This window comes from Astyanax mexicanus, chromosome 25 (assembly GCF_023375975.1).
Source record: "Astyanax mexicanus isolate ESR-SI-001 chromosome 25, AstMex3_surface, whole genome shotgun sequence".
NCBI lineage: Eukaryota > Metazoa > Chordata > Actinopteri > Characiformes > Acestrorhamphidae > Astyanax > Astyanax mexicanus.
The window spans coordinates 20,677,778-20,704,748 of NC_064432.1; the positions used below are offsets into that span (position 1 = coordinate 20,677,778).

Genomic DNA, 26,971 nt, shown 5'->3' on the forward strand with positions numbered 1-26,971 from the left:
TGAATTATATTAAACTAAAAGTGTACTTCATAGTAGTCTATTTATTTAAAATACACTATATTGTACTTTTTAAAAAGTATGATCAAAGTTTACTTTTGAAACATTTGATGAAAGCATAATAATAAGATTTATACATGTACAATAAAAAATCAAACCAAGGCCTGGAAATACACCTACACATACAAACACAGACACAAGCAAGAAATTTTTAAAGAGGCCAAGAGTCTTTATTCAGGAAGGCTTTTTGTGCATTTTTGACATCCCACAAATAGACAAACCATTAAACTCAACTTAACCTGAACCTACAGCAGGGTTTCAGCGCACATCCATTCACTCACATTAACTTAAAACAGGGATTTATTATAAATTAAACAAATAAATCTCAACTGATTGTCTTTTTTTAAAGGAGATCAAAAGCATGATTTACAGAAAATGAGAAAATATTGTATCAGCATGTCATTGTTACTGGAACAGTTGATGTTGTACCACTGTAAAAATATACTTGATATGTTTTAAAAACTTTTATAAATATCTTTGGATTTAAAAAGATGCACGGTGGCATTTTCTCTGCAAAAATTTTAGTCTTTCTGATCAAAATGAGAAAAAGGTAGGAAAAATATTAAATATTTAAGGTACAATTTGTCTAAAAAAACGCTGCATAATATTATTAAAGGTCATGGTCAGCTTATGGATGAAAGGATCCTTTACTAACAGATAGGTATTGTATAATAGGTTATACAATAATGCTGATTTTTATAAAAATATGATTACTGAAGGTGTGTTTGTTAAAATCAAGGCATTCTCAGTGATGGTAAAGAGCAGTTTTGCTGTTTTTTAGTACTTTTGTTTCTCATTATGAAAATAAGCGTTCTTATCTCAACAAGTCACAGCCAATTAATATTGTAATTGTATAAGATGACTGTCCTCTCTAGGCCCCGCCCACAAATTTGTTGCCCTGTAGCTACTGTTGTGAGGTTAGACAAGCTTTACAGAATGCTGGTGTATCAGAGCGCTGCTGGATACAGTGCAGGGAGTGAGGGAGAGAGCCAGCAGTGAACCAACTAAACATCACGTTTAAGTTCATTATATCACTACTACTAATAAAGCAATAATACACTCCAGGTTCGTGCTATAACTTGTAATATTGGCGCTTGACCTCATGCCTATGACCGCAGCACTGCAGTGCCAATATTACATGTTATAGCACAAACCTCAAGTGTATTATTGCGTAATTAGTACCACAGTTTCGGAACAAGTTAAAGAGGACTAGAAAATACGATCTGTTTGGTTTTAAAATCTCTGCAAGTTAAAATAGTTCCATTGCTGCTCTATTTGTAGCTGCACTGTTTGGCTTGTAAGCGCTGCATTGTTGCTAGGTTACCTGTATGTGGTGGAGTAATACATGGAGAGCTTCAGTTAGAGTGCATTACCAGCTGATAACGGCAATCATAAAACGCCTCTCAGCCAATCATACTGCAGGGTCAGAAATAACTGTAGTTTAATTAACATTACTGCTACTACTAGCATCACATATCATACTTATTATCAGTTTACTTAACAAACTGACTGTTTTTCATCTTAAAGACAAGTTGTACAGGGCTCGGATAGTAATGTTAGCTTTCTACCAAATAACTGCCTTTTTCTGTATAAATTTCATTCATGTGACTGAACTGAGGTAAATCCATAATTAAAATAGCAAAACTGAGGTACATTCATGATTAAATTTGCACTTCTGAGGTAAAAGTATTGTTCATTGTTGGTATGTCTTAAAAAGTGGCAAAATAAATGAAAACCTTAAGTATTTGTGTCTGCAAATGTTAAGTTTGGTCTTATTTTTTTAGTGCATCCCCAATTCTAAATGTATTTTTTATATAAACCATATATAAATAGAGTTGAATACTAACCTGTGTCACTAGATTTCTAATAAACAGTAGCTTCTACCACATTTGTGGACAAAGCATCCATCTAGAGAGGTCAGCTGCATCAATCTTCCTACAGCAATCTTTCTTCAGTAGCGTTCAATCATTGTTTTAACACTCCACAGCCTGAAATCCTCAACCCAAACCAAAGATTTTACACACCATTTACACACAAATACACCTGTGCTTATTCAAACTCACCAGAATATTAGTTCTGCTCCTTCCTGCTGTGTTTACACCGTAAATATAAGACACAAGAAATTTACAAGACAACTCTTAAAGTAAAACTTTTGTGAAAAAATATGGCAATATAATCTCTCTCTCTACAAAAGAGTTTAAATACCCTCCCCCATTGAAAAACATAACCCTAACTAATAAATACCATCTTACACTGTGCTAAATTCAAATCGCTTCTAAGACAAACACTTCAGCATGTGTATGATGCTCAGATAAGGCTTGAATGTGAGTAATGAATGTGTTGGCTGTATTCAATCAGACAAATGGTATTTTATTACTGTTAAAATGTTATAGTAGCAGTTTGTAAGGATGTATGTGCCCAGCTACAATATGACATGAAATGCTAACTGGCTATGCCTGATTCTAGTCCCTGTTATCCTGAACGAAATGCTAGTTGTAGCTTGTTGATTTATATAGTTATAGAATAAGTAAACTTACTTTGCTATGTAATATTCTCTTCATCTCACTGTATGCGCTTAGGCTATGTCCAAGTGGATCTGGATATTTTTAAAAACAGATCAATGTAAATAATATATTTTGTATTTTATCTCATTTTCTCTCCAATTTAAAAGCCTTCAATTTCTCAACTCATCTATTAGGACTCCCCGATCACCCCTATAGTGACGCAGTATCACTGGGTAATCAAGGCACTTGGAGGAAAGCATCGGATCCCCAGCTCAGAAAGAGTACCATCTTCAGAACAACAGAGGCCAGCTGTGCTCTCTCGGACTCCGGCTGCTGATTGTGAAGCAGCATGATCTTGGATTCGAACCCTAACTTGTATTATGCAAGCCCCAAAATGTTGGATTCTGAATTTAAACAGAGTATTATATATTTGTAATAGACCTATATTGAAATGGACACAAAGGAGGTATTTGAGATTCAGCCCGAAGAATGCTTGCATTGTGACATCAGTGCTTTTTTTAAAACTCCCTTTCCCTGTACACACGGCTACACTGAAAATACACTGAAAATACACTGAAAAACAGAGATTTTTCAGAAAGTTCCATGTTCAAGTACCAACAATATTTTACTATGGTGTTTCTATGTGGACAGAAGCTCAAAACCAGACAAGAAGATGTGTGTGTGTGTGTGGATGTAGCCTCAGAAATAGTCTGTTAAACCAGTAAAGCACAGTTTGTGGAATCCAGCTTGTCGTGGCAGAAGAGATGAAGAAGGCACTACTGTGTGCAATAAGGCCATAATTAAACGAATGAGGATTTTTAAAGGCATGGACTGTGTATACTCAAACCAGATCCTGTACATGCCTGTACGTCACTGCTGTCCAGCAAAAAACATGTATCTCCTTTTTTTTTTGTCTGTTTTTAGTTTAGTGTAGCGGCTCTGTACACTGTGTAAATCAATCTGGATAAAAAGACCAATAGAAATGCTTTAAATTTATAATAACTAATCCTGAGATCGCTGGTTTGAATCCCGTTCATGTAGCCTGCAATCAGCTGCCGGAGACCTGAGAGAGGCCAGTTGTGCTAGACGGCACTATTTCCCATCAGCACAACGCTGCGTCTGTGAGCTGATGCATCAGAACCGAGTCGCTGCACTTTCCTCCGAGCGCACTGTGATGCTACTCTGCAATGCTGTATCGGCAGAGGTGGTGGCTGACTTCACATGTATCGGAGGAGGCATGTGCTAGTCTTCACCCTCCTGGTGTTGGGGCATCTCTAGTGATAGGGGAAATCCTAATGAGTGGGTTTGGTAATTGGCCGTGTAAAGTGGGGAGAAAATGGGATAAGATTATAAATGAATAAATAAAAAAAAAAGAATAGCTAATTATAGTTATATTAAAAAGTATCGATTTCTAATTATTAGTTGTACATGTAAAGATTGGTGTCAGAAGGGGCCGTTTAATGTTGTATTGTGTTAAATACAGCGAACTGTCACTAGCAGTGATCCCACTGTTCTGACTGCATATAAAGTAAACTTTTTTTTTTTTTTTTTTTTTTTTTTTTTTTTTACTCAGATTTTATAAATATGATAACAATCTCAATACATCGCCTTGCTCATAGTATCGTAATGTAGGGCTTTATATGTTGAATCATAACACCTGTATTGTGATGCATATAGTCATATAAGTCCTTGCCTATACGAAGCCCTATTTCTACCTTAACTTTCACTCTTCCACTCAAACGTAAGAATTTTTTAGCTGTTTTTCTCCTGTAACGTCACTATTTTATAGATGGAAATACATGTTTTTCTCTGGACAGTGACGACAGATCCTCAGTGTTCTGGTCGCCACAGACGCCAGGCTGGATCTTCTCGTCTTTCAGTCTTTGGTGCTTGCCTGGAGCTGGAATTTCAGCATTGTTGACCGGTTTTGTGTTTCCAGACGATGTGGGTCAGAATCGCATGCCTCCAGGACTGTAACAAGACCCACCTTTACAGCCCAACAATCGCCTGTTCCACCAAACCTTCTGAAGACGGGAGTTTGATTGATGATGAAAGCAGAACTGAAACTGTTCCCAAAATTTAAAACCTTGAAAACGTGATAATCCTCTCTGAAAAAAAAGACGTAAAACATTTAAAACTGTAAAATGATACCATAAAAAAGGTCCATGTGGTTTAAGAGGTATCTGCTTTGTGTAGTAGTGCTGAGAGCTCGACGTGAGGAAATAAATCCAGTTTAAAGAAGATAAAAGTGCCCCCCGGCTCTACTCCTCCATGGGAAGGTGGGAGAGGACAGAGTGTTCCTGTGCGATGGCTGCCAGCTCTTTCAGGAACTCAGTGAAAATGACCGTGGCGTACACCTCTGTCCGGTTCCGGGGGACCACTATCTTGGGCTGGACGGGTGGGATATTCAGGGTTCTCCCTGCAGTATAACCAGAGAAGCGTTCAGAACCTTGAGGGCTGTTTGAACCTGGAAGCAAATCTACATCAGGAGAGAAATGAAACACAAATAACTGATCCAGCAGATAATAGAACATAATCAGAACAATATGGGTAAAGATCATTTGTATCAACGATACAAATATATAGGAATACACAGTGTCTGTATCTTTTCTATGCTTCTTTCTTTCCTCATTTGTTGTTACTTTCCATATACTGTATATTTGTGTGTCAATATTTTTCTGTTATATATGTTAATTATAGTTCTGGACACCTCAATTTCTTCTTCTTCTATTTCACTTATCTTTTGATTTTTAAAGGCAGTTGATTTTAACATTTTTGAAGGCAGTTCTGACATATTTTTCCCTCTTTTTTCCATTTCTTTTTATCTTTTGCATTATTTCTCTTCATTTATTTTTTTCTTTCATCTCTACTTTTATATTTACCCTTTATTGTACTTTCTTTATTTCATCTGTATCTGTATTCTTTCAATGATATCTTACAAAGTTAATTCCTCCAAAATCTAGTCCACATAATCCAATTATTTGATACATTAACTACATTTTTTATATTTTTGAACTTTCTTAAGTTACATACTTAAGTTTTTAATACCACTGGCAGAAGGCAGTTCATATTTTTTGTGTCTTTTGCATTCTTTTCTTGCATTTTTTTTCTTCTTTTATTCCTACTTTTATATTTATTTTACTTTCTCTATTTCAGTTTCATTTGTATCTTTAGTTATTTTACTTTTTTATTAAAATATTATTATTTTTTAATAACTTAAAAATGTCTAATTCCACTTGCAGATCATTTGCTTGTTTTGTGCATTATTTCTTGACCAAAGTGAGTTGTGTTCTTTTTTTGTTCTTTTTCTATTAAATTGTCAGATTATTATTGGATACATTCAGCTAAATTCAGGGTGCTACTACCATGACCTGAGAATTGCTGTTGTGTTGTAATTCAACCAATAAAAAGTTACACTCATATAGAAAATAATATATAGCCACTATAACATAAAGTCAGTTGTGCACAGCATACTCTTAACCGGAAACAACTGTCCAGATGGAGGGCTGCATCGGGACCCAGGACAGAGTGCCAATCCATATCTGAGAACCAGGGAAATTTAGAGTAGCTTGCTCTAAATGTTTTTGGACTGCAAAGCTGGTTATGCTATTTTGGCATTAGTCTTCCATAAAAATGAGATCAGTGTTTCATTTTGAGGCAGATATGTGTTGAATGTGTTAAATATGCTTTTCAAAACCACTTACTATCTATACCAAACCACAAGTAAATGTAAAAGCATTCTATAGCACTAATAATAATCAGTTATAGTAATTATACAGAGATTATTATACAGACCTTGACCTCTGAGTGAACTCTCTCTGGCCAGTAGGCACTGCTGCGCCGCTGTGAGGAGCTCTGGGAAATCCTTCTTTGAGGCTGCCAGCTGCTCTATCTGGTTCTTCAGAGACGCGAGAACCTACAGAAAACGTGAAACAGAGGGATTACCATCCTCCCGGCTGTAATGAAGTTCAAACGCTGCAGGTTTTTAATCAGTCAGTGTCTGAAACGCTGAGTCAAAGGTAAGAGTCTTTATCAGCTGGTGGACATGAGTGAGGCCTGCGCTTCAGTCATCATCCTAATCAAACAGCCTCTTTATGACGCATTTTCAAAGCTGGAGTAGGCGTGAGCTTTAAACCTGATCTGTGCAGCAGCAGATATACCGCTGTTGAACATCATTCAGTCTGATACGCTTTCATCTCCTCCCTGGCCTGCCTTCAGATGCGCATCTGCTACAGCTTCATTTGATTTTCTTGTTTACAAACCATGCTGTGCTGTAAATGATGCATGAGGCAGGGCTGGCACACAGGAGCTGTGCTGAAGCAGCTCTGGTTCCGTGTGGAGATGAATGGGCCATGTTTCAGGCTGTTCGGGGGAGGGTTCTGCTTCTTTTCTGGGCCTTACTGGGACTTTTGATAGCTTTGGATGACTGTGTTTGTCATAACTAGGGCTGAATGATATGACACAAATCCATATCACGATATGCGTTCTTTAAAGGAGAACTCTGCTGTGAAATGGACTTTGGGTGTATTAAAACGTGATAAAAAGGGGATGGGGAGGGCTGGTTTGTTTGTTGTTTGTTTTTGTGATGTTAAATTGTAGTAAAATTAATAATGGTATCGAAACTAATAAAATATCTGGTTACTGTCTATATTAGAAATCAAAGAACCAACAACAAATTACATAAACATTGCTCAAAATGTTTTACTATTCGTGCTCAACATTTGACTTGTTGTGACTTAAATTTAAAATGGCACGCTGGCGCCCTAAGCTATAGAATGTATACAGTGGCTTTAATAAACTTCTTGTGCAGTTTTAAAGTTCTAAATGCCTTGTTTTAAATGTCAGGGCTTTCTGGATTCTAGATGTGGAGCTACTTTGAGCCTGGATCACTCTTGAAGCCTGTTTGGATAAAATGCACAAAATACTGGATCTTGGAAAGCTGTGGGAGAACAGAGTTCAGCTTTTCAACAAGGTAAGTACTTTTTACCACAGTTTAATACACCAAAAGTCAACTTCACAGCAGAGTTCTGCAAATTATATTGATAGGGACAGTATAAAAGACTTTAAATTAAATATTTAATTTAATAGCATGCTTACTGCATGTCTTGATGTTTCTGTTCTCAACAGTATTTAATAACTCCAGTAGACAGTATTGTATAGATGTTTAATTTGGATACTCTGCTCATCTGTAAAGACAGCAAACAAATTTTCTAGTCCTCCTATAAACATTTAGGATAATATTTGGACTTCCTGAGATGTGAGATGCTTTTAGTAAAGTGTCAATCACTGAACTGTAATCAAAAAGGATTATAAAGATGAATGGTGTGTGAATAACTGTGGAGTATTTGTTCACCGTCAGTGCACTGGTGTACTGTACTGGAACGAGACCCATGGTGTGAAGTGTATAGCAATACCTGGTATAGGGAGCGGAGGCTGGGCTGGAAGACCATGTTGGTGTTGAGGAGGAACGAGCGCAGCAGGGGCTGAGGATACGCAGCTAACTGGGCCAGAATACCAGTAAGAAGCAGGTTCACATGCAGAGAGTTCTCCAGCATGTTCTCCAGCCTAGACAGCAGCACGCTCACGAAAGGACCTCACACAAAATATACAGACAAAAAACTAACAATATGATGGCATACATGGTCGTTCTGGAGGGGAATAAAATCACAGAGGACCCCCCCATAAAAGAGAAAATGATATGTAATAAAACCCATGTTTTCGATATACTAGTATTGTTCTGATATGCTTTGTATATGTTGTGATTTCTGAAGTTGTTCCTCCATCCACAGTTCAGTATGTTTGTACTTGGAACACATCAAGGAACTCACTATTAATCATACTGGACAGTGATGGCAGTGGGTAATAATGAGCGTGACTGGCAACATCTGGCTAGAATTGTCCATGACCACAGGTAAGTAAGTCAGTTTTTTAGCTTCCACGGGACATGGCAAAAGTCATGGGAGGTGATACTAGTTCTACCCATTAGGCAGAGCATAACATACTGTTTAAAGGGGGAACAATGAATCTCTGAAGTAAAACGCCATAAGAGAAAAGTAAAGAAAAGTTTTATAACTAAAATAAAGTCATATTTAAAAGAATTAAATGTTTCTCACCAGTAAAAGGTATGGAATGGTTTCTGCTCGCACTCCGAGGTTTGGTTCCGAACGGTGAGGGAATTTTCTCTGAATCTGGAGTCTCTGCGGAGAAGACGCTGAAGTCCATGTCATCCTCCTCTTCCTCCATCGGCACTATCGGACTCCTCAACTCCTTGTCCGATTTAGTCGGACTGCTTGCTTCTACCACCAGAGTCCGAATCAGCTCCTCATACTGAGTGACCAGGTCTTCTCCCTCTGGAGATTTGCTCTCTACTGCTTGGATTCCCTCCCTTTCATTGGAGTGGTTCTCCAGAGAGCTGTTTAAACCATTACAGACTGGAGTCTCAGAATTCTGGTTATCCAAACAGTTCATCACCATTTCTGGTGTTTCTACAACAGGTTTGGGTGTAACATGGTTAAGTTTAGCTTTAGCTTTTAAGTCCTGAGCATCCTTTTGGGCCACCAGGTCATAGACCATAACGTCATTTTGGAATTCGGACTCCTCAATGTAGGAGCCCTTAACCAGCATGATTGCAGTCCTGCGTAATTCCTGGATGTGTTTAGGGGGCTCGTCCGGGATCGGCGCGTGATTTTCCGGTTCTTCTTCTGTTTGAACAGGAGCCGCATCGTAGCTATCGTCCCACTCCAGTTCCACCCCGAGAGGAGACGTGAGGTCGCTGAGGGTCTGTGGGTTCACCTGAGACTGACCTTGTGAGTTTTTTGTCGCCCTACGGGGGGCAGCAGAGGACCAAACTCTGCTGGTTTCCTCTAGCGTACTTGGCTGGTACTCCTCAGGAGGCGGGTTTTCACCGTCATAAGGGGCGGACCAAACTCGGCACGCCCGCATGCAGCTGCTAATGCCATTTCGGGCATCATACAGGTAGTGCAGGTAACTCACATCCAGGTAGATCTCTGAACCAATCACGCAAGAGTTGCCTGAGTCGTCATCTTCTGAGAAGGCCGGCCTGGTTGCTGCAAAATCACTGCCTGTTGGATTAGAAATTTACACAGAATAAAAACAATTACAATCAATAAAAAGATGAAGCTGAAATATTTTAATATGTTGAAAATATTTCACTTTCATAACTATAGAATTTACCCAGCTTTTTCCAATAAGTTACTGAAGATCAAACTAAATTATTTTTTTACTTCATTTAATACTCCTGCAGTGCTTTACATTATCATAACTGTCATAACTGGATTAGATTATATGATATTAAAACATCCATTTCAATATTTTCCATTTTATTTTTTTATATTTTTCCTTATACATTTCAGAGATTCACAAGCATTTGGCCAGTTACTGTTTATTGTAGGCCTTTGGCATTTTAGATAGGGATATTTGGATATTAAATATTGTTTTTGGATATATCGCAGTGTGTAAAAATTGTCTAAGAAATAAAGTAATTTTAGTAGAATTTTATATATTTTTTAGTCTTAAAAACATTATTAATGCTGCTGCTGCTGCTACTACTCTTAGCACAATGACTTGTCAAAAAGCATTGATTAAATCTGACAACCATTAAGTTCTATATGGATACTGAAACTCATGCTAACATAAAAAATAAAACATAAAACATAACATAAAAATACATGCTCTCAGGTTCTGATAGGGTCACTGAGCTTCGGTGTGGGAAACAAAAAAGGTGCCGAAAAGTTCCCGTCATCTCAAATCAACTGCAGAAAACACAAACTGCAATTAGAGAACAAAGGAAACGGCAGGGTCTTGATCCTAATTTGGTTTGTCGAGTCTCACTAATCACCGGCGTATGACTTTGGGAAAAGACCACAATAATGAACCCGGTGTCAGCATGCCTCTGTTCACTTTCAGCTGATCCTTAAAGCTGGAAAAATTAAAAGTGGACTTTATCCTGTTTAATATAAGCCATACACAAAGAAAGAATGTACTCTTTATTGTGCAACATTGTGTTCTGACTTCAAATACTAATCTTCAAAGATTATTACTTGATATTTAACCCTTACACAATCTTTACCAGACAAAAAAAGCTTGTGCCACCAAGAATTAAATTATTAAATAAATGATTAATTATAAATTTAACTAAGGTTTTTATTTTGATTCAGTAGAAACCTGGATTTAAAGTCACACATTTGTTTTTAAACTAAAGTTTAGTGTAACTGGCAGATGTGAATATGAATAAAAAATATGATTAAAGTTATGAGGTAAGGAATTAATAAAACTATCAAAACAAAACAAAAAGTTGTAATTTAATTATTTTCTGAATGAAATTCTAATAAAAAACACATTTAGAAATGAAACACCTCCTTCAATCTTAGTTTCTAATAACTAATGGGATAGGTTCCAAAAAATTATATTCTTTAACACCTAAGGGATAAACATCTAGAATGAAATTCTAAAAACTAAAAAAAAAAAAAAAAAAAAAGTTATACACAAAATGAATGTAAAAAGTGAATTCCTTAAAAAATGCTGTTCAGAATATGCCATCCTAATAATATAAATAAATATACACATTAATATTACTGATTTATATTACTAACTTATATGATGTTAGTACTAATATAAAAGTACGATAAATAACTTTGAAACTGTGAAAACTGTGAAAAGTGTTAAATGTCTGTAAGTACATTAATGTACATTACCCATAGTTCCTGAGTGTGTGCCCTTTGACCAGACGATGGAGTCCAGTTGTCTGAGAGGTGGAGGGATGATCTCGGGGGAGCAGCAGGATGGAGTAAGAGCCAGGATTTTGGCGGCCGAGACGGAGTAACAGTCTCTTTCCTTCAGCACCCGCCGCTGACTCAGCATCATGTGATTACACGGGATCAGATACCTGCCAAACAAAACCCAGAACAGTCCAGTAGAGTCCAGTTAAAACCACCAGTGGACTTTAGATTGAATTAAAAATTAGTGAATATTTGTCAATATTTAATTTGTAGCAAACCTACATAAAGACTTCACAACACATACTTAAGTATTGTACTGTATAGTGTATTTAAAAGCTGGACCCCAATTATTCATTTTATTAATATTTTATGTCATTTAGCTATTACCCTTAGATAAAACTTTATCAATGGTAAAAAAAATATATAAATCAATGTAAAAACAAATATATTACCAATGATTAATAAAATATACTATAGCCTGACATCTTACATTCTCTCTGTGAGAACAGACTGTTCACATTAAAGTCTTTTCATACTCAATTAATCTTGGTGTACTCACTTGAGTATGAGCTGAAGCATGACATCCTCACAGTAAAGACCAATCAGAGTGCGGAACAGGGCTAGAGACACAGTCCCCAACTGCAACACAGGACAAATCAATGAGCAACTGGACAGTTAAAAACAACAAAACTCAGGCTCAATCAGACTCAAGCTGAAACAGACTGAAAGGTAAGTTGTAGTAGTAATTTAAAAAGCCTGAAAACTGGTTTAAAGCACTGCCCCTATGAACAGAATATTGATTGTTTGAATCCCAGTTGTGCAGCTTGCCATCAGCTGCCGGAGCCCTGAGAGAGCAAGAGAGCAAAGGAGGGAACAGGAAAAAATCAAGGGTAATATAGTCTGCACTGAAGGTCTTCATACTGGGGTACCTGGAAGGGTGTGTTGATGCGGCTGACCAGCGTATCCAGGATGTGCACGTTGTCATGGCGATGGAGGAGGATGAAGCTGAGGAAAGTGTGCAGCAGGGCGGGTTCGGTCACACTCCGCAGAAAAAGGTCCAGATATGCTGTCGTGGTCATGGCCTCCTCTATAGTAAGCTACACAAACAACACATGCAGCTGCATTTAGCTGATCTACACACATCTAAACACATCTAAATAAACACTACAAATACATATACAGTATGTACTACATTCCGTATAGTGTAGCACATTATATCACTTATACTGTCCTTTTTTAGAATTTATTTGCTATTTATGTGCTGTTAATGTATGTGCAGTATCACTGGTCTGCGCTTGCACTCATATATACAAATACATTCAGTTTCTGAATCAGTTTCTCTGATTTTTCTATTTATAGGTATATATTTGAGTAAAATGAACATTGTTTTTTTATTCTATAATGTATATTTATTATACATTATTTTTTTATTCTATTTCTCAAGTTCCAAAAAAAAATATTGTCATTTAAAGAATTTATTAAAATGAGAAATGGCTGAAATATCAAAAAAGATGCAGAGCTTTCAGATCTCAAATAATGCAAAGAAAACATAAAAAGTTCATATTCATAAAGTTTTAAGAGATCAGAAATCAATATTTGGTGAAATAACCCTGTTTTTTCAATCACAGTTTTCATGCATCATGGCATGTTCTCCTCCACCAGTCTTACACACTGCTTTTGGATAACTTTATGCTGCTTTACTCCTGGTGCAAAAATCAAGCAGTTCAGTTTGGTTTAATGGCTTGTGATTATCCGTCTTCCTCTTGATTATATTCCAGAGGTTTTCAATTTGGTATAAAAAAATCTAAGAAACTCATCATTTTTAAGTGGTCTCTTTTATTTTTTTTCCAGGGCTGTATATCTTAAAGAGGATTCAACTCACTTTGTGCAGTGCTGGTGCCAGAACAGGCACGAGAAATCCATTGCAGATATAACCAACAAGCTGATCTCTGATGGACGGATGAGCCACCTGTGGGAAAATAAGAGACATATAAACACATTGTGAGTCTGATTTACTTTCAATACTTTCCTACTGATACTGATCATTATATTTAAAATGAATGTATAAAAATGTAAAACAATAACTAGAATATCTTTGTTATCTGACCGGCCTTCCTATCTTTTAATTTAACTACAAGAGGTGTGGGTTTTGCTCGTTTCTGTATGTTTACTGTAATCATTGTACTGAATTCAATCTATTTTGGCACCACACATGGTGTAGAGTTGAGCTTTACAGGCCATACTGTTCAAGTTCCATGTATTCTTTGTCTGTGAATCTGCTTATAATGCTTGTGTGGTACTATACAAATATTATAAGTGAAATTCAAAAGACAAATATAATAAAAACATTAATTTCATTTTTTATCCCTTTAAATTATTATTAAATTAGGTTCTATGATGGATCTGTATGTAAATTAGCTTTGTTCTCACTGCCAGCTTTGTGCTTTAGTATCAATAGACAGGGTTTAATTGCTGTAAGCAGATTGGGATATGAAAGCTCTGCTGCTTTGCAAATATGCTTTTACTGATGGGCTGTACTGAAAGGTATATTTAATTTTTTAAGCGTCTTATTTGAGCTTTTTTTATTATATTGACCCTTTAATGGCTGTGGATGGTCTCATGCTCTTTTTAGGTCATACTGGATTATCTTCCAGTAATCACTAATCTACACTCACATTATTACCTGTTATCACCTGTTATTAGCTGTGTGTAAGTGCTGTGGAATCCTCACCTGCATTACTGCATTGCAGAACTCGAGGGAGTTGAGGAACTGGACGAGAGCGGGCACCTGCTGCCAGTCCTCTCTGTTCAGACTGTGCCAGTCTTCAGTGGGCACATCCAGCTTAGTGGGCAAAGATGAGTAAAGACCACTCAGACCAGTAGCTAACACCTACAGAAAGACAATACACACACAGGGACAGACAGACAGACAGACAGACAGACAGACAGACAGGGTGTTAGAATGCATTTACCAATGGTTAAAAATGTCTCAAAAGTGTTTTTTACTCAAAACTAAACAAATTCAGCACTGTGCAAAGGTTTAAGGCCCCTAAGCACACACACACAATATTGGAAAAGATGCAAATGAAGATTAATACAGTGAAAACAAACAATATTTTCACATTTTAAAGAATGTGAAATGTATTCCCTCCAGTAACTGCTGATGTGAAATCATTTGCACAATACAGCAAATCCCACTGAACCTGATGTCATTTTTGCTTCTAAAAAATTTGCTAACAATTTTCTTTTTTTATTCAGGGTCTCTGCAGTTATGGGGGATTTAAATAAACTGTAAAATGTTTTAAGACTTAAATAATACTGAGAGACAAATAATAAAATAGAAAAAAGTACAAACCAATACTTAGAAATAAACATAAAGAACAGTTTTTTTGTTAAATTTACGAGCAATCAGAACTGAAGACAATAGTATGCAAAACTGCTTTCTAGTGTGTTGGAATTAAACACAACACTAAATGAACCACTGTCTGACACCAATCTATGTAAACATGGAAACTAATAATTAAATATATCAATATATATTTTAATATACACTAATATACACTAATTTGTTTCCCACACTGACTGTAGAAGACAGCTCTCAACATGCCAACACAGGGTGTGTGTGAGAGGGAGATATTGTGTGTGTGTGTGTGTGTGTGTGTGTGTGCATAATGAATCCATGTACACAAGACTGTACAAAGGAGACTGACGCTTGGCTCATCATCAGAGTTAATTTCTCCTAACGCTAATCCCCAATACTTTTATATAACAGTGCTCAACATGCCACTACAGACCATACAGCACACACCTGCCCCAGCGTGGCGTCAGTACACACCTTTACTGTCAAGTCTGAGCCTGAGGGTTCCTCTCTGTTATTTTAATACCCCATGAGAATCAAACGTTCAGCTCTACCTGATTAACTGCGCTGTCCATCAGCTTAAAGACATACATTGTTAAAATGCTAAACACTGGCCAGCATGCTCATGGCAAGGTGAAATTATTTAAAGTAGTTTGAGTGAAGTCTGATAGTGAGTGTCAGACTGTTTATGTATACGTATGGCCTATTCAGGTTATATTTTGGCCTAAATATTGCAGTTATTCATTTATTCATGTGCTGCTTCCCTGTTAAAATTTATTTGAACTGCACAATTTAAAATACTTCCCTGGCAAAAAAAGTTCTGAATATGATTAATGAAGAGAAATTAATCACAGAGCACATAATTAGACTTATTTTCTTAAATAATTTGACAGCACAATTAATAATATAGTAATACTAGTAATATATTAATACCATATTTGCTCTTGAGCATTTATTAATACTTTTGTATACTTGTCTGGATTGTGGTAGAACAAATGCTTATAAAGCTCTGGAAAAATGAGAGCACTTAAAAATGAGGAGTTTCTTTGATTTTACCAAATTGAAAACCTCTGGAATATAATCAAGAGGAAGATGGATGAACACAAGCCATCAAACCAAACTGAACTGCTTGAATATTTGCACCAGGAGTGGCATAAAGTTATCCAAAAGCAGTGTGTAAGACTGGTGGAGGAAAACATGCCAAGATGCATGAAAACTGTTATTAAACCAGGGTTATTCCACCAAATATTGATTTCTGAACTCTTTTCTAAAAACTGTATGAATATGAACTTGTTTTCTTTGCATTATTTGAAGTCTGAAAGCGCTGCATTTTTTTATATTTCAGCCATTTCTCCTTTTCTGCAAATAAATGCTCTAAATGGCAATATTTCTATCTGGGATTTGGGAGAAATATCTGTAGTTTATAGAATAAATAAATAGAAAATTAACTTTTGCACAGTACTGTGATAGAAACAAAGAGTGACAGACGGAGAGACAGACAGATAAGGGTTTATTAGTACGTTTCTTCTGCTTGGTTTACTATTTATGAAATGCTCTGTCTGAACCGGTACTGCTGGTTCTTGTATTGTTTGTTTTGTGGTTCATGTAGTTTTTATTTCTACTTGTTAAACGTCGGGAGTGTAATCTGATCCAGAGCCAACACGTCTGCTTTGTTTAGTGTCATTATTTCACACGGCTCCTTTCTTAAGGAAGAGTTAATTTACCCAGCAGGCAAAACGGTCTCTCTTCCGCTGCCAACATTGCAAAGTTCACCATAGCTGAACTTAATGTGAAATTTATTCCCTCCAGTAACTGCTGATGTGAAATCATTTGCACAATGCAGCAAATCCCGCTGAACCTGATGTCATTTTCGCTTGTGAAAATTTGCAAACATTTTTTTTTTTTATTCAGGGTCTCTGCGGTTAGGGGGATTTAAATGAACTCGAAGACATTTTAAGACTTGAATATTACTGAGAGACAAAGTTAAAACCCCTTTCATTTTAAAACAAATTATTAAATTATAAAAATTCTGTTAACTGCATTAATTCTAATGGAATCTGAAGTTTTCACAAGCAGGTGCACTACTGTATGTATGTATTTGTCTTGCTTTGCGTCTTTGCTCTAATCTGGTCTTTAATTGTGTCAGTCTCAGGTCTAGAAGCTCTGATAGTCTGTAACTGTAACACCAGTGACTACAGTAGCTGAATGGTCTCTAAGATTTCCTGGAAATCCCTTGAGAAACAATGTTAAGGCCCAGTTGACACTGGCATGTTAAAAGCAGTATTGAATGCTGAATGTGGACGGGGGGAGTTTCTTGTTGTAGAGCTCTTAGCATTGTCTGAATAACATGCATAGGAGGAGCGTTACAATAGCAGTGCATGCATTTAAACATGCGCACACATAACATGTGTTTCTAATAACATGCATACTGCACACATTTTCCAAATAACATGCAAAATACCAGTGTAAAACACAAGTGCGACTCTGTGTCCGGACTGAGAAGGTCACAGTGGGTTTAATTCAATGACACAGTAGCCACAGTGTTGGCTGGACAACAGATAGTGCTGTTATTGAGCTGCTGAACTGGAACTAAAAAAAAAAAGCTCTAGGGAGTTAAAGGGACATTTTCTACACTAACTTTCTATGAATGGTCATATGGATATGATCCCTTGTACATTCTGTGGTGTATTACATTCGGTCAGACAGATCATATGGATCATCTGAACATTATTTGGACTCTTTAAATAATTTTGACAGGTTTAAATTAAAATAATAGGTGCCATATCGCCCCTTTAGTTCTTGAAATGTATTACAGATAGTCAGAAACATCATATGGATCATCTGGCCATATCGCCCCCTACACTTCCTGTAGTGTATTACAGTTTGCAAGAATAAAGCTGTAGGTTGCATAAAATTATAGAGAATTATAGATAACATTTTAATCAAACAATAGAAGCCATATCGCCCCACAAGACTTCCTGTAGTGTATTACAGTTTGCCAGAATGACTATACATTATTAACCATCATAACAGTGCACCAGTTCATGAAAAAAAACAAAAAAAAAACTGTCAGCTCTTACCGGACAAAAGTACGTATTTTCAGCGATGTGTTTGGCCACCACGTGGTTTTCTGCAGACAGTGCCATGATGAGGAGCAGAGCGTCTCTGGCCTGCTGCCCTACAGCTCCCTCTCTGTGGATAAAAGGGATCAGCAGGGAAAAGATAAGGAAGTTAGCAGCCCCCTGATCCTCGCTGGTGTGGAAGAACAGCTCCAGGATGGATGGATCTTTGGCCAGGACGCAGCACAGCTGATTCAGGAGCAGCACCAGCTCTGCCTCCACGGTGCCCGCTGTACCCGCTGTACCAGTCTGCACAAAAAAAATAAATAAATAAATCAAAGATATAGATTTTACTGCTGTATTTCAGAGATTCGGTGCATTTAAATACATTAATAAAAATGCAATGTGAACATCAAGGTGTAACTTAGGCCTTACCGCTGTGCCAGCTGTGCCAGAGCAGGACGAGAGCAACATCATCAGCGGCCGCAGGATGGGTTTGTGGTGCAGAAGCGGCTGCCTGGCCTGACCAATCAGCATCTCGTACATCTTCAGCTGGTCCAGTTTCATGTCATCAGTGAACTCTCTCCTGAGGCTCCAGATGAACAGCCTCTCCATCACGTTCTCCATCACCACAAACTCCAGGATGGGCCCCATGGCTCCGCTCTGGCCGCTCTCCTCCTCCATCAGCAGGAACAGCATGTGCTCCACATAGTTCTGCACCGCGCTCGCCTCGTCACCGGGGACCTGACCCAATCGCAGGCCTGCGTGACCTACAGTGCCCAAGCCATGACCTCCCAGACCACTGCGTAAAGGGTCATGCTTCTCCAGGATCTTCACCACCTGATCAGAGAGAGAGTGAGAAGTACATAAAAAACATCCACCTGCTCATAGAGAACAAGGCTTATTGTGCTCTCTCAGGGCTCCGGTAGCTGATGGCAAGCTACATGAACAGGATTCAAACCGGCGTTCTCCTGATCATAGTGGCAGTGCTTAGCCCGCTGGACCAAGCAAAGCCCCCATATAGATTTTTTTTATATATATTATATATTCCAGTGTTGTGTAAACAGTTTCTGCAGGTACATGTTTGTATTCTGAGTATTTTTTAAGCATAATTCAGAATTTGTATAAAATAATCACAACAAAAAAAGTAGTTTAGGTGAAATGATTTTGATAGTAGTAGTTTTCTTGTAATGACTTGTACATTGCAACAAAAAAATTGTGTTTGCACACTTTGGCTCGGAAATCTTGGATCATAATGTATGGCTAGCTGTGCTATGACACCCCTAGAGCAATACAAACAGGGTTAAGGCCACGCTCAATGTCCCATCAGTGATAGCTTATCAGACATGTGTATTGAACCCACAACCATGCGATCAATAACCCAATGCTCTAACCACCAAGCCATTCATTTCTAAAATCACACAGATCTGGGCTGGGTTATTGATTACAGTCAAATTATTAGGCCATGTAAACAAGTGACTTGTCTGAAGCTTAAGCTTATTACAGATTTGAAAAGCTAGATGTGGAAGTTAGATGACCGTTTAAACTTGGATTAAAAGGAGACCATAAGCCTGCCAGCTGAAACCAAGCAAATGGCATTTCAGCATTCTTTACAGGCTCTAGCATTTGGAATTTAATCCTTACGAAGCAACCTCTAACTAAAAGACCTTTCCTACTAAGCACAGTCTGGTATTTCTGCAGTAAACTGCAATACTACGGTATACAGTGATCGAGCATTACATTATCACCACCTTCTTGTTTTTACAGTCATTGTCCATTTTTACAGCAGTGCTGCTGGATTTTTTAAACAGGAAAAACAGACTTTTTTTTCCCAATCCCAGGGAGAGGGAGTTCTGATTGGCCTGTTAGAGAGTCTGTGAGTCAGCCAATCAGTTTTTAGTGTGGGCGGGCAGTGTTTTTTTCCCCTCCTAGATGGGATGCGTTCAGGAGCATCATGGCTCCCATCAAAACTCATTTCTCCTCTGACTACTCTAAAGTACATTCATGTCTGGTAAAAGTAAAAAGCAATAGACACTTTACACTTGAAATTACACTTGATCTGTGTACAGTACACGCCAATGGAAAATTCCTGATTATGAAATTAAAATAGAGAACATTAAGTGCAGCGTTACCTGAGCCCAATGGTTTTTGAAGACTATCATGCATGTTTCAGGGTCCACACCCTTGAGGACCACAGACGGGCCCCCCTGCATCCCATTGGCCAGCACTGATGCCATCATTATAGCCTCACAGCATGGCTCATGTGTAAAGAGGAAGGGGTCCTCACTGTCTTCTGATTAATGGAAACACATGAAGGCCCTGATGAATAAAACAGAAAACATGCATCAACACATTAAACAAAAAAAAATATTATTTAGAATAATATGCTTAGGTCCGATTTAATGATGTGATATGAGAGGCTGGAAGATATTAATAACTCTTAGAGAAAATAATTCTGAATGAATCTCAATGTAGAAATTAGCAGCAGCTGGGAGAACCAGAGTGGCCCAGCTGTCTAACTGTGTATCTATTGGCAGGAACTTGGAGATACGATACATATACAAATGGATCCAACAAATTCTTCAGGCCAACTGTAGACGCTAGAGTTCCCTTTCTTCTACTCTATGAACTTCTTGTGCCAACTGCCATGTCATTCCTATTGTAAACTGGGTTTCTAGGAATGTATAAAAAATTGATGTATAGAAATCTCTCTATTTTGTGTTAAAATACTAAATCGATTCTTAAAACCTGTATCAATATTCAATTAATACTAAAGGTTTGTGGCAGACAGTGACTCATTTTGTGTTGTGTTTAAACCCTGAACACTAGAGGGCAGCAATGTATTTAGCTTTTTAAACCCACTGTTCTGATTGGATAAAATTGGATTTTATACACAATGGCGTATTTTTCTAATGACATTTGCCCCACACCCCCCCTCCAAAAAAAACTAATTTATTGTCTTGCTTGTAATACTACAATATAACACATTATAGGTTTGTGTCATATCGTATCATATATGCAATAATATTGCCAAAGATTCTGACACAATATTGTAATATTGCAATCTATTTATTTTGCTATTTATTCTATTTTCTTTTAACTGCTTGCACTTTACATGCACCAACTATGATACATTTTAGTTTTCCTGTAAATATTTGTTACAAAACTTTATTTTGGTTATGTATTTTATTATTTTATACATAACCAGGGTCTTTGGAAGTTACTGTTTATAAAGTGGATTTTGTGTTTCTACTAAGGGTATGAATCTCTTATATTTATACTAAATAGAACACAAAAATGTCAATGTTATATCACTAAAAATATTGTTATCACAAAAATACCCTGTTACATTGTGATATTGTTTTAGGGCCATATTGCACACACCTAACGCATTATATTAGAAGAACTTCTGTATTGTGATTTGCATCATATTGCCAGGTTCTTGCCACTGCACAGCTCTATTAGATTCACAGTATGTAAAGTACTGTAGCAGTAGCAGTGCTTTCAACTGTCCAATTATGTTATGCACTGGAGTTGTCCAAACCTTATAGTCCATGTTTAGGAATAGAAGTGTGTTATCCAGTTATACATATAAGCACCTCTATTAGAGATGGCTGTGTGTGTACTGTATACTGTGTTTGAACACATTGTGCCCTTGAATTTGGCTGGATTTGGTTGAACACAGTTCCTGAAGTGAGAACACGATCCACCCAAACAATAATATGAGAAGCATTCAGCAGCGTGGAGTGTGTGTGTGTGTGTGTGTGTGTGTGCGTGTGCAGGCCCCTTTCTCCTCAGGCTGGCCTCCACACAGCTATGAGAGGAATGTGTGCATGTGTGTGTGACTCAGGAAAAACACCACTGAACCTCTGAAGGCTCAAATGGATCTTCTGAAGCACCACAGCGCACTCTGACACCAGCTGAGACTGAGTGATACCCTCACTGCCCTGAGTACCAGAGAACTTTAATAGAGACACAATGCCACTCTTATTCACAGCAGCTTCTGAAGTACTTTGGACTACTAGGATCATCTTAAGTGGTAGCGAGTGTGCTAAGAGGCCTTTGAAAAACAAAGCTTTCGCTGATCAGAGCAACAATAAAAATGACTGAAATGTATAAATGTGTTAAATTAAATATATATAACATAAAAATGAAAAAAAAAAAGTTAGATACAGTACCAGTTAAATCTTATTCAATGTTTTTTTTCCTAGAGTGTAAATTAATACTGAATTGATCCAGACTATAAAGGAACACATAAGAAATCATGTAGTAAATTAAAATAGTTAAAGAGACCAAAATACTCTGTGATGCATTTAGTTGATCTTATCTGAGGTGCTGCCGTGCTGTTGCTGTTTCTGAGGCTGGTAACTTTTGGTCTTCCTTTCCCAGGGCGGTCCTGATGAGAGCCAGTTTCATCATAACTTGAAGATACTTTAAAAGTTCTTGCCATTTTTCAAATTAAGTATTTTTTTATTTACTTAGTTGAGTAGTTCTTGCTTTAATATGAATTAGAACATTACTCAAATTTACATTACTCAAACTTTACCTCTTTACAACTTTACAACTGATGCTCCTAAACACATTAAGAAGCAAGAACTTCACAGCTGCAAAGCTGTCATCTAAGCAAGAGGTGCAACTTTGAAGAATCTAAGATATATAAAAGATTTTCTGGTTTCTGGTTTACTAAATAATTCCATATGTTTTTATTCTTAGTTCGGATGAGTTTAGTATTAATGTACAATGCAGAACATTTTTATATAATGACTGGTACAATTACTATACATAAATATGACATTTTAGTTTATTGCACTCCGTTATAAGATGGTCAGAAAACAAACAATTCTTCTATATACACACAGACATGAGTCTATTATTCCCATTCCCACTTTTATCATGTCCCAAAAAAGCAAAAAACAAAAATTGCACTGACTGCAGAATATGTGTTGGGTCCTCTTCTTCTGCAGTGAATGTAAATGTGTTTGCATGGGCAATTCTAGCCAGACACCACCGGTCATGATCATTACCACTCACTGAGCTGTCCACTGTGCCTAGTATATCTTCGTATGTCTTCAATAAGGCCACACCCTTTATTAGGTCAAGAATCAAACAGCCTTAGTGCAAATCAATGTGAAAATAGTCAAATAATACACGTAATATGTGCAAAAAAACTATAACAGACACAAATATGCTGTGCACAAACAGAACATCCAGCATGTTTCTCTTTCTGTAACTCAAACTGAGAAAATAATGGACACTCATACGTGAGGACTTGCTCTCCCTGCATGTGCAGCTATTTTTAGCACATGCAATTAAACCCACACGCAGAAGTTCCAACCTGAAACTGGGAGATTCCACTTGTACAAGCTAAGAGTGTGTGTGTGCTCACTGAGGTCAGTGCAGACGGCTCACACTCAAACCCAGTGACAGCACTTTCCCTGCTTCGTTCACAGTGCTGTGTTGTGTTCAATGCTAAATGCTGATAAAATGCCATTCAGTTTAAACTGTCACATCAATGTCACGATATCCAACAGCTTTTAGGAACACCACATAAATATATATATATAAATATATATATATATATATATATATATATATATATATATATATATATATATATATATATATATATTATATATATATTATATATATATATATATATATATATATATATATATATACAGGTAAAATAGAACAGCGAAGATTAATGTGACACTGCATCTGCATTGGCTTAACAGATAATGACACAGCCTTCACTGTTCAAAAGAGGCTCTACAAAGCCTGCTGTGTTATCTGTGCTTTTCACACTGTGTGCATGTTCTCCAACAATGTCATAAACAACTAAACACTGACACCTGGGAACACTGTGACATATGCACCTCCTGGAATCCTTGAACTGGTATTTTTTGATACTAAAGGCAACAGAGGCTAGACCAAACTTAAATGCTTATCAATACAGTCCTTCAGGAGGACACTTCTGGGTGGATAACGTTAAGCAGGCATGGGGAAGTGGGGAATGTTCAAGACGTATTAACACTTTTTCAGCAGTTTGTCAGGATTCTACAGGCTCTAATTCTTTCAGACTAATGTACAAAAGGTACAAGACCTTTGTCTGCCTTTAAGTTTTTTTACAAAGCACTTTAGATCATAATCTATTCAGCTGAAGATGCTTTAACTGTTGAAGGTAGCTGGTTTTAAACGTTTTGGCTGGTCATTGATGAACAAGGGGGTTAAAAAGCTAAGTTACTCATCCAGGCAAAAACTTTATACCCTACATACCCTGTACCCAACTCTTGATCCCAACATATAACAGTACAGTAGGACTTGGACTGAATTGGCTATATGAAAAAGACATAATAAATACTGTATGAACTGAAATTGGGATGGTGTTTACTACCATGTTTGTTAATATAATGCTAAAAAAAATACATTTATTCATATGCTGCAAACTTTAGATAGAAGCTCTGGAAATCTAATTTAATTGCAATGTAAGTTAAAAATGTATTTATTTATTATTATTGTATGATAGAATGTAAAGAAACCTGTCAGAATCAAATGAAAACAAAAAAAAAAAAAAATGAAGACACAGTAGCACATATTAACACAGTTTTGCAGAAAGTACTGTTATTTATATACATCCTCGCCACACTGCCCCAATTTGTTTAGAGACGTTGGGTGGCCATATGTTTCACCCACAGAGCTAACAGATGTGTGCGCGTCTAGAAAACCTCAAGCCCCACTTTACGAGCCCCACAGGGGTCAACTGCCCATAAACCTTCATTGTCAAGCTGTAGACAACTTACCAGCCAATCACTGGACAGACTATTCAAAGCATACTGGATTCCCAAGCCAATCGCAGGCTTTTAGTGTTAATGAAAGCGAGAGCACAGACTGGAAGAAATGTGTTATGACAACAAATCGCAGACTAAACTAGGGCTGGGGGATATTGTAAAATATAAGGTGTTGAAAGCTTGATATTCTTTAAATACTGCTCTGGAGAGAAAAAAAAGAGACCACTTAAAAAAGAAAGCCATTAAATCAAGCTGTACTTCTTGAATTTTTGCACCAGGAGTGGCATAAAGTTATCCAAAAGCAATGTGTAAGACTGGTGGAGGGGATCATGCCAAGATGCATGAAAAATGTGTTTAAAAACCAGGGTTATTCCACCAAATATTGATTTCTGAACTGAAAACAACTTTATGAATATTAACTTTTATTAGAGGTCTGAAAGCTCTGCATAATTTTTTGTTATTTCAGCCATTTCTGTTTCAAAAACTGAAGCGGTCTCTTCATTTTTCTAGAGTTGTATATTAACAGTCCACTACAATTATCACTGGTATGGTAACAATGGTAACATTGTTTTTTGAGTTAAACGCAATAGGTAGTGTAACTCATTCTTAAAGTCAAGGCAAGGTTTATTTGTTTGGCACCTTTTATACACACTGGAAACTTGTTTGTTACGTTTGTTATAGTGCATCAATCCTGGATTTTAAAGTTTCCAGCATCCTGACTCTTCTAAACACTCTCTGTCAACTTATTACATGTACCTGCAGCAGAGTAGCAAAATGCTGCCTCTCAATGATTAGACTTTATTTTACTCAGGACTAACAGACTTATTCCTAATGATCTGAGAGTTCTGCTCGGCTTATAATGCTGCAGCATATCAGATAAAAAAACATTGAGATATTTATACAGCAGTCACAGTGCCTCATAATCTATTCTTTAGCGTTCTGGTATCCAGTGTAGTGATGTAAGAATAGGGTGATGTGTTCCTCCTGGTGAGAACCCTGACAGCTCCATTCTGAATCACCTAAAGCTATATACAGCTATATACTCTTTACAATTTTTTGAGGGAAAAACATTAAGAATAAATTCCCTACCTGTGTTTGAGGACAGTCATTAGCTACAAGCATCCCTCCATAAATAGATAGTGGTCATCTTCATAAGATCCAGCAGAATAAAGCAGTGTAAATCCTGAAAGAGTGAAGGAGCCAGATGAGAAGCAGGAGGCAGCCTGAGATAGAAAAGAACAGCTTTTCTGTAGGAGAGCGGTGTGAGCATGTGTGAGAGGAATGGCGTGTGTGTGTGTGTGTGTAGGAGTGTGTGAGGAAATGACAGGATGGAAGTGAGGAGTGAGTAAGACACTTCAGTAATGCTCGCAGTCAGAGAGCGGGAATGAGGGATAGAGGGAGAGAAAGAGTGGGAGGGAAAATAAGGAACGTGGGAGGAGTGTGTGTGTGTGTGTGTGTGTGTGTGTGTGTGTGTGTGTGTGTGTGTGTGTAGACAACTTTCCAGCCAATCAATGGACAGACATTTCAAAGCATGCTGGATTCCCAAGTCAATCCCTCCAGCATATTTATCTGATATGCAGTAGAGATATGAGCCGAGTTAAACTCCCAGATATTTGCAACAAGTCTGTTAGTTCTGTCTAAGCTAAAGAGTAAACGTAAACTACACAAATATACCCACTGTGTGTGTGTGTGTGTGTGTGTGTTTGTGTGTGTGTATTTGTGTATTTGTGTGTGTGCAGTGGTCATAAGGACAAAGCGGAGCATGCAGGATTTTTCTGAATGAATATACGCCCTCACAAGAATGATCCAAATGCACTGAACAAAAACCCCATTCAGCAGAACTATCAGACTGCAGACCACCACACACACTCACACACACACACACACACACACACAGCAGTGTCGAACAAAAGTGAGCAGAACATCTCCACTTCATAGGCTCTAAATTGTCCCAGACAAAAAAAAAAAAAGAATCACCATTTTCACTTATTTGACCTGAATCTGGGATGAATGAAGGATGAATGAAACAAGAGAAATGTTAAAAAAAAAACACTGAATGTTCTACTGAATGACTCATAGTCACTTTATGTGATTTTAAACTGAAAGACAAATTGTACTTTTATCACATTTATCACACATTGGAAGTGTGATAGAATAAAGTAAACTCAGGCAGAGTGATGTTAAGTGAAGAGGAGTGAGGTAGAATGGGGTAAAATGATGTACAATAAAGTAAAGTGAGGCAGAGTGAGGTATAGGGAGGTGAAGTGAGGTACAATGCGGTAAAGTGAGGTAGAGTGAGGTAAATGGAGGCAGTGTGTGGTGAAGTGAGGTAGAGTGAGGCGGCGTGACAGAGTAAGGTATATGAAGGGCAGTGTGAGGTGGAGTGAGGTAGAGTGAGGCAGAGAGGCAGATAGTCACTGTTTTCATTTTTTTTGTTTCTACTGAATGATTAAAACTCTTAAACTAA

At 37.4% G+C, this 26,971-nt stretch overlaps 1 protein-coding gene across 1 annotated transcript; it reads right to left on the reverse strand.

Annotated features, from left to right (window-relative positions):
• Positions 1-205: 205 nt before the first annotated feature.
• Positions 206-25,891, reverse strand: fhip1aa (FHF complex subunit HOOK interacting protein 1Aa). The gene is made up of 13 exons (XM_049472637.1): positions 25,594-25,891; positions 19,849-20,035; positions 18,152-18,556; positions 17,738-18,025; positions 14,031-14,189; positions 13,182-13,268; positions 12,229-12,396; positions 11,859-11,938; positions 11,276-11,466; positions 8,675-9,643; positions 7,976-8,154; positions 6,357-6,477; positions 206-5,040 (listed from the first exon to the last, which is right to left on the reverse strand). The coding sequence occupies exons 2-13, from the start codon at positions 19,954-19,956 to the stop codon at positions 4,823-4,825; spliced, it is 2,973 nt and encodes a 990-aa protein (XP_049328594.1). The 5' UTR covers positions 19,957-20,035; positions 25,594-25,891; the 3' UTR covers positions 206-4,822.
• Between the last annotated feature and the right edge of the window lie 1,080 nt (positions 25,892-26,971).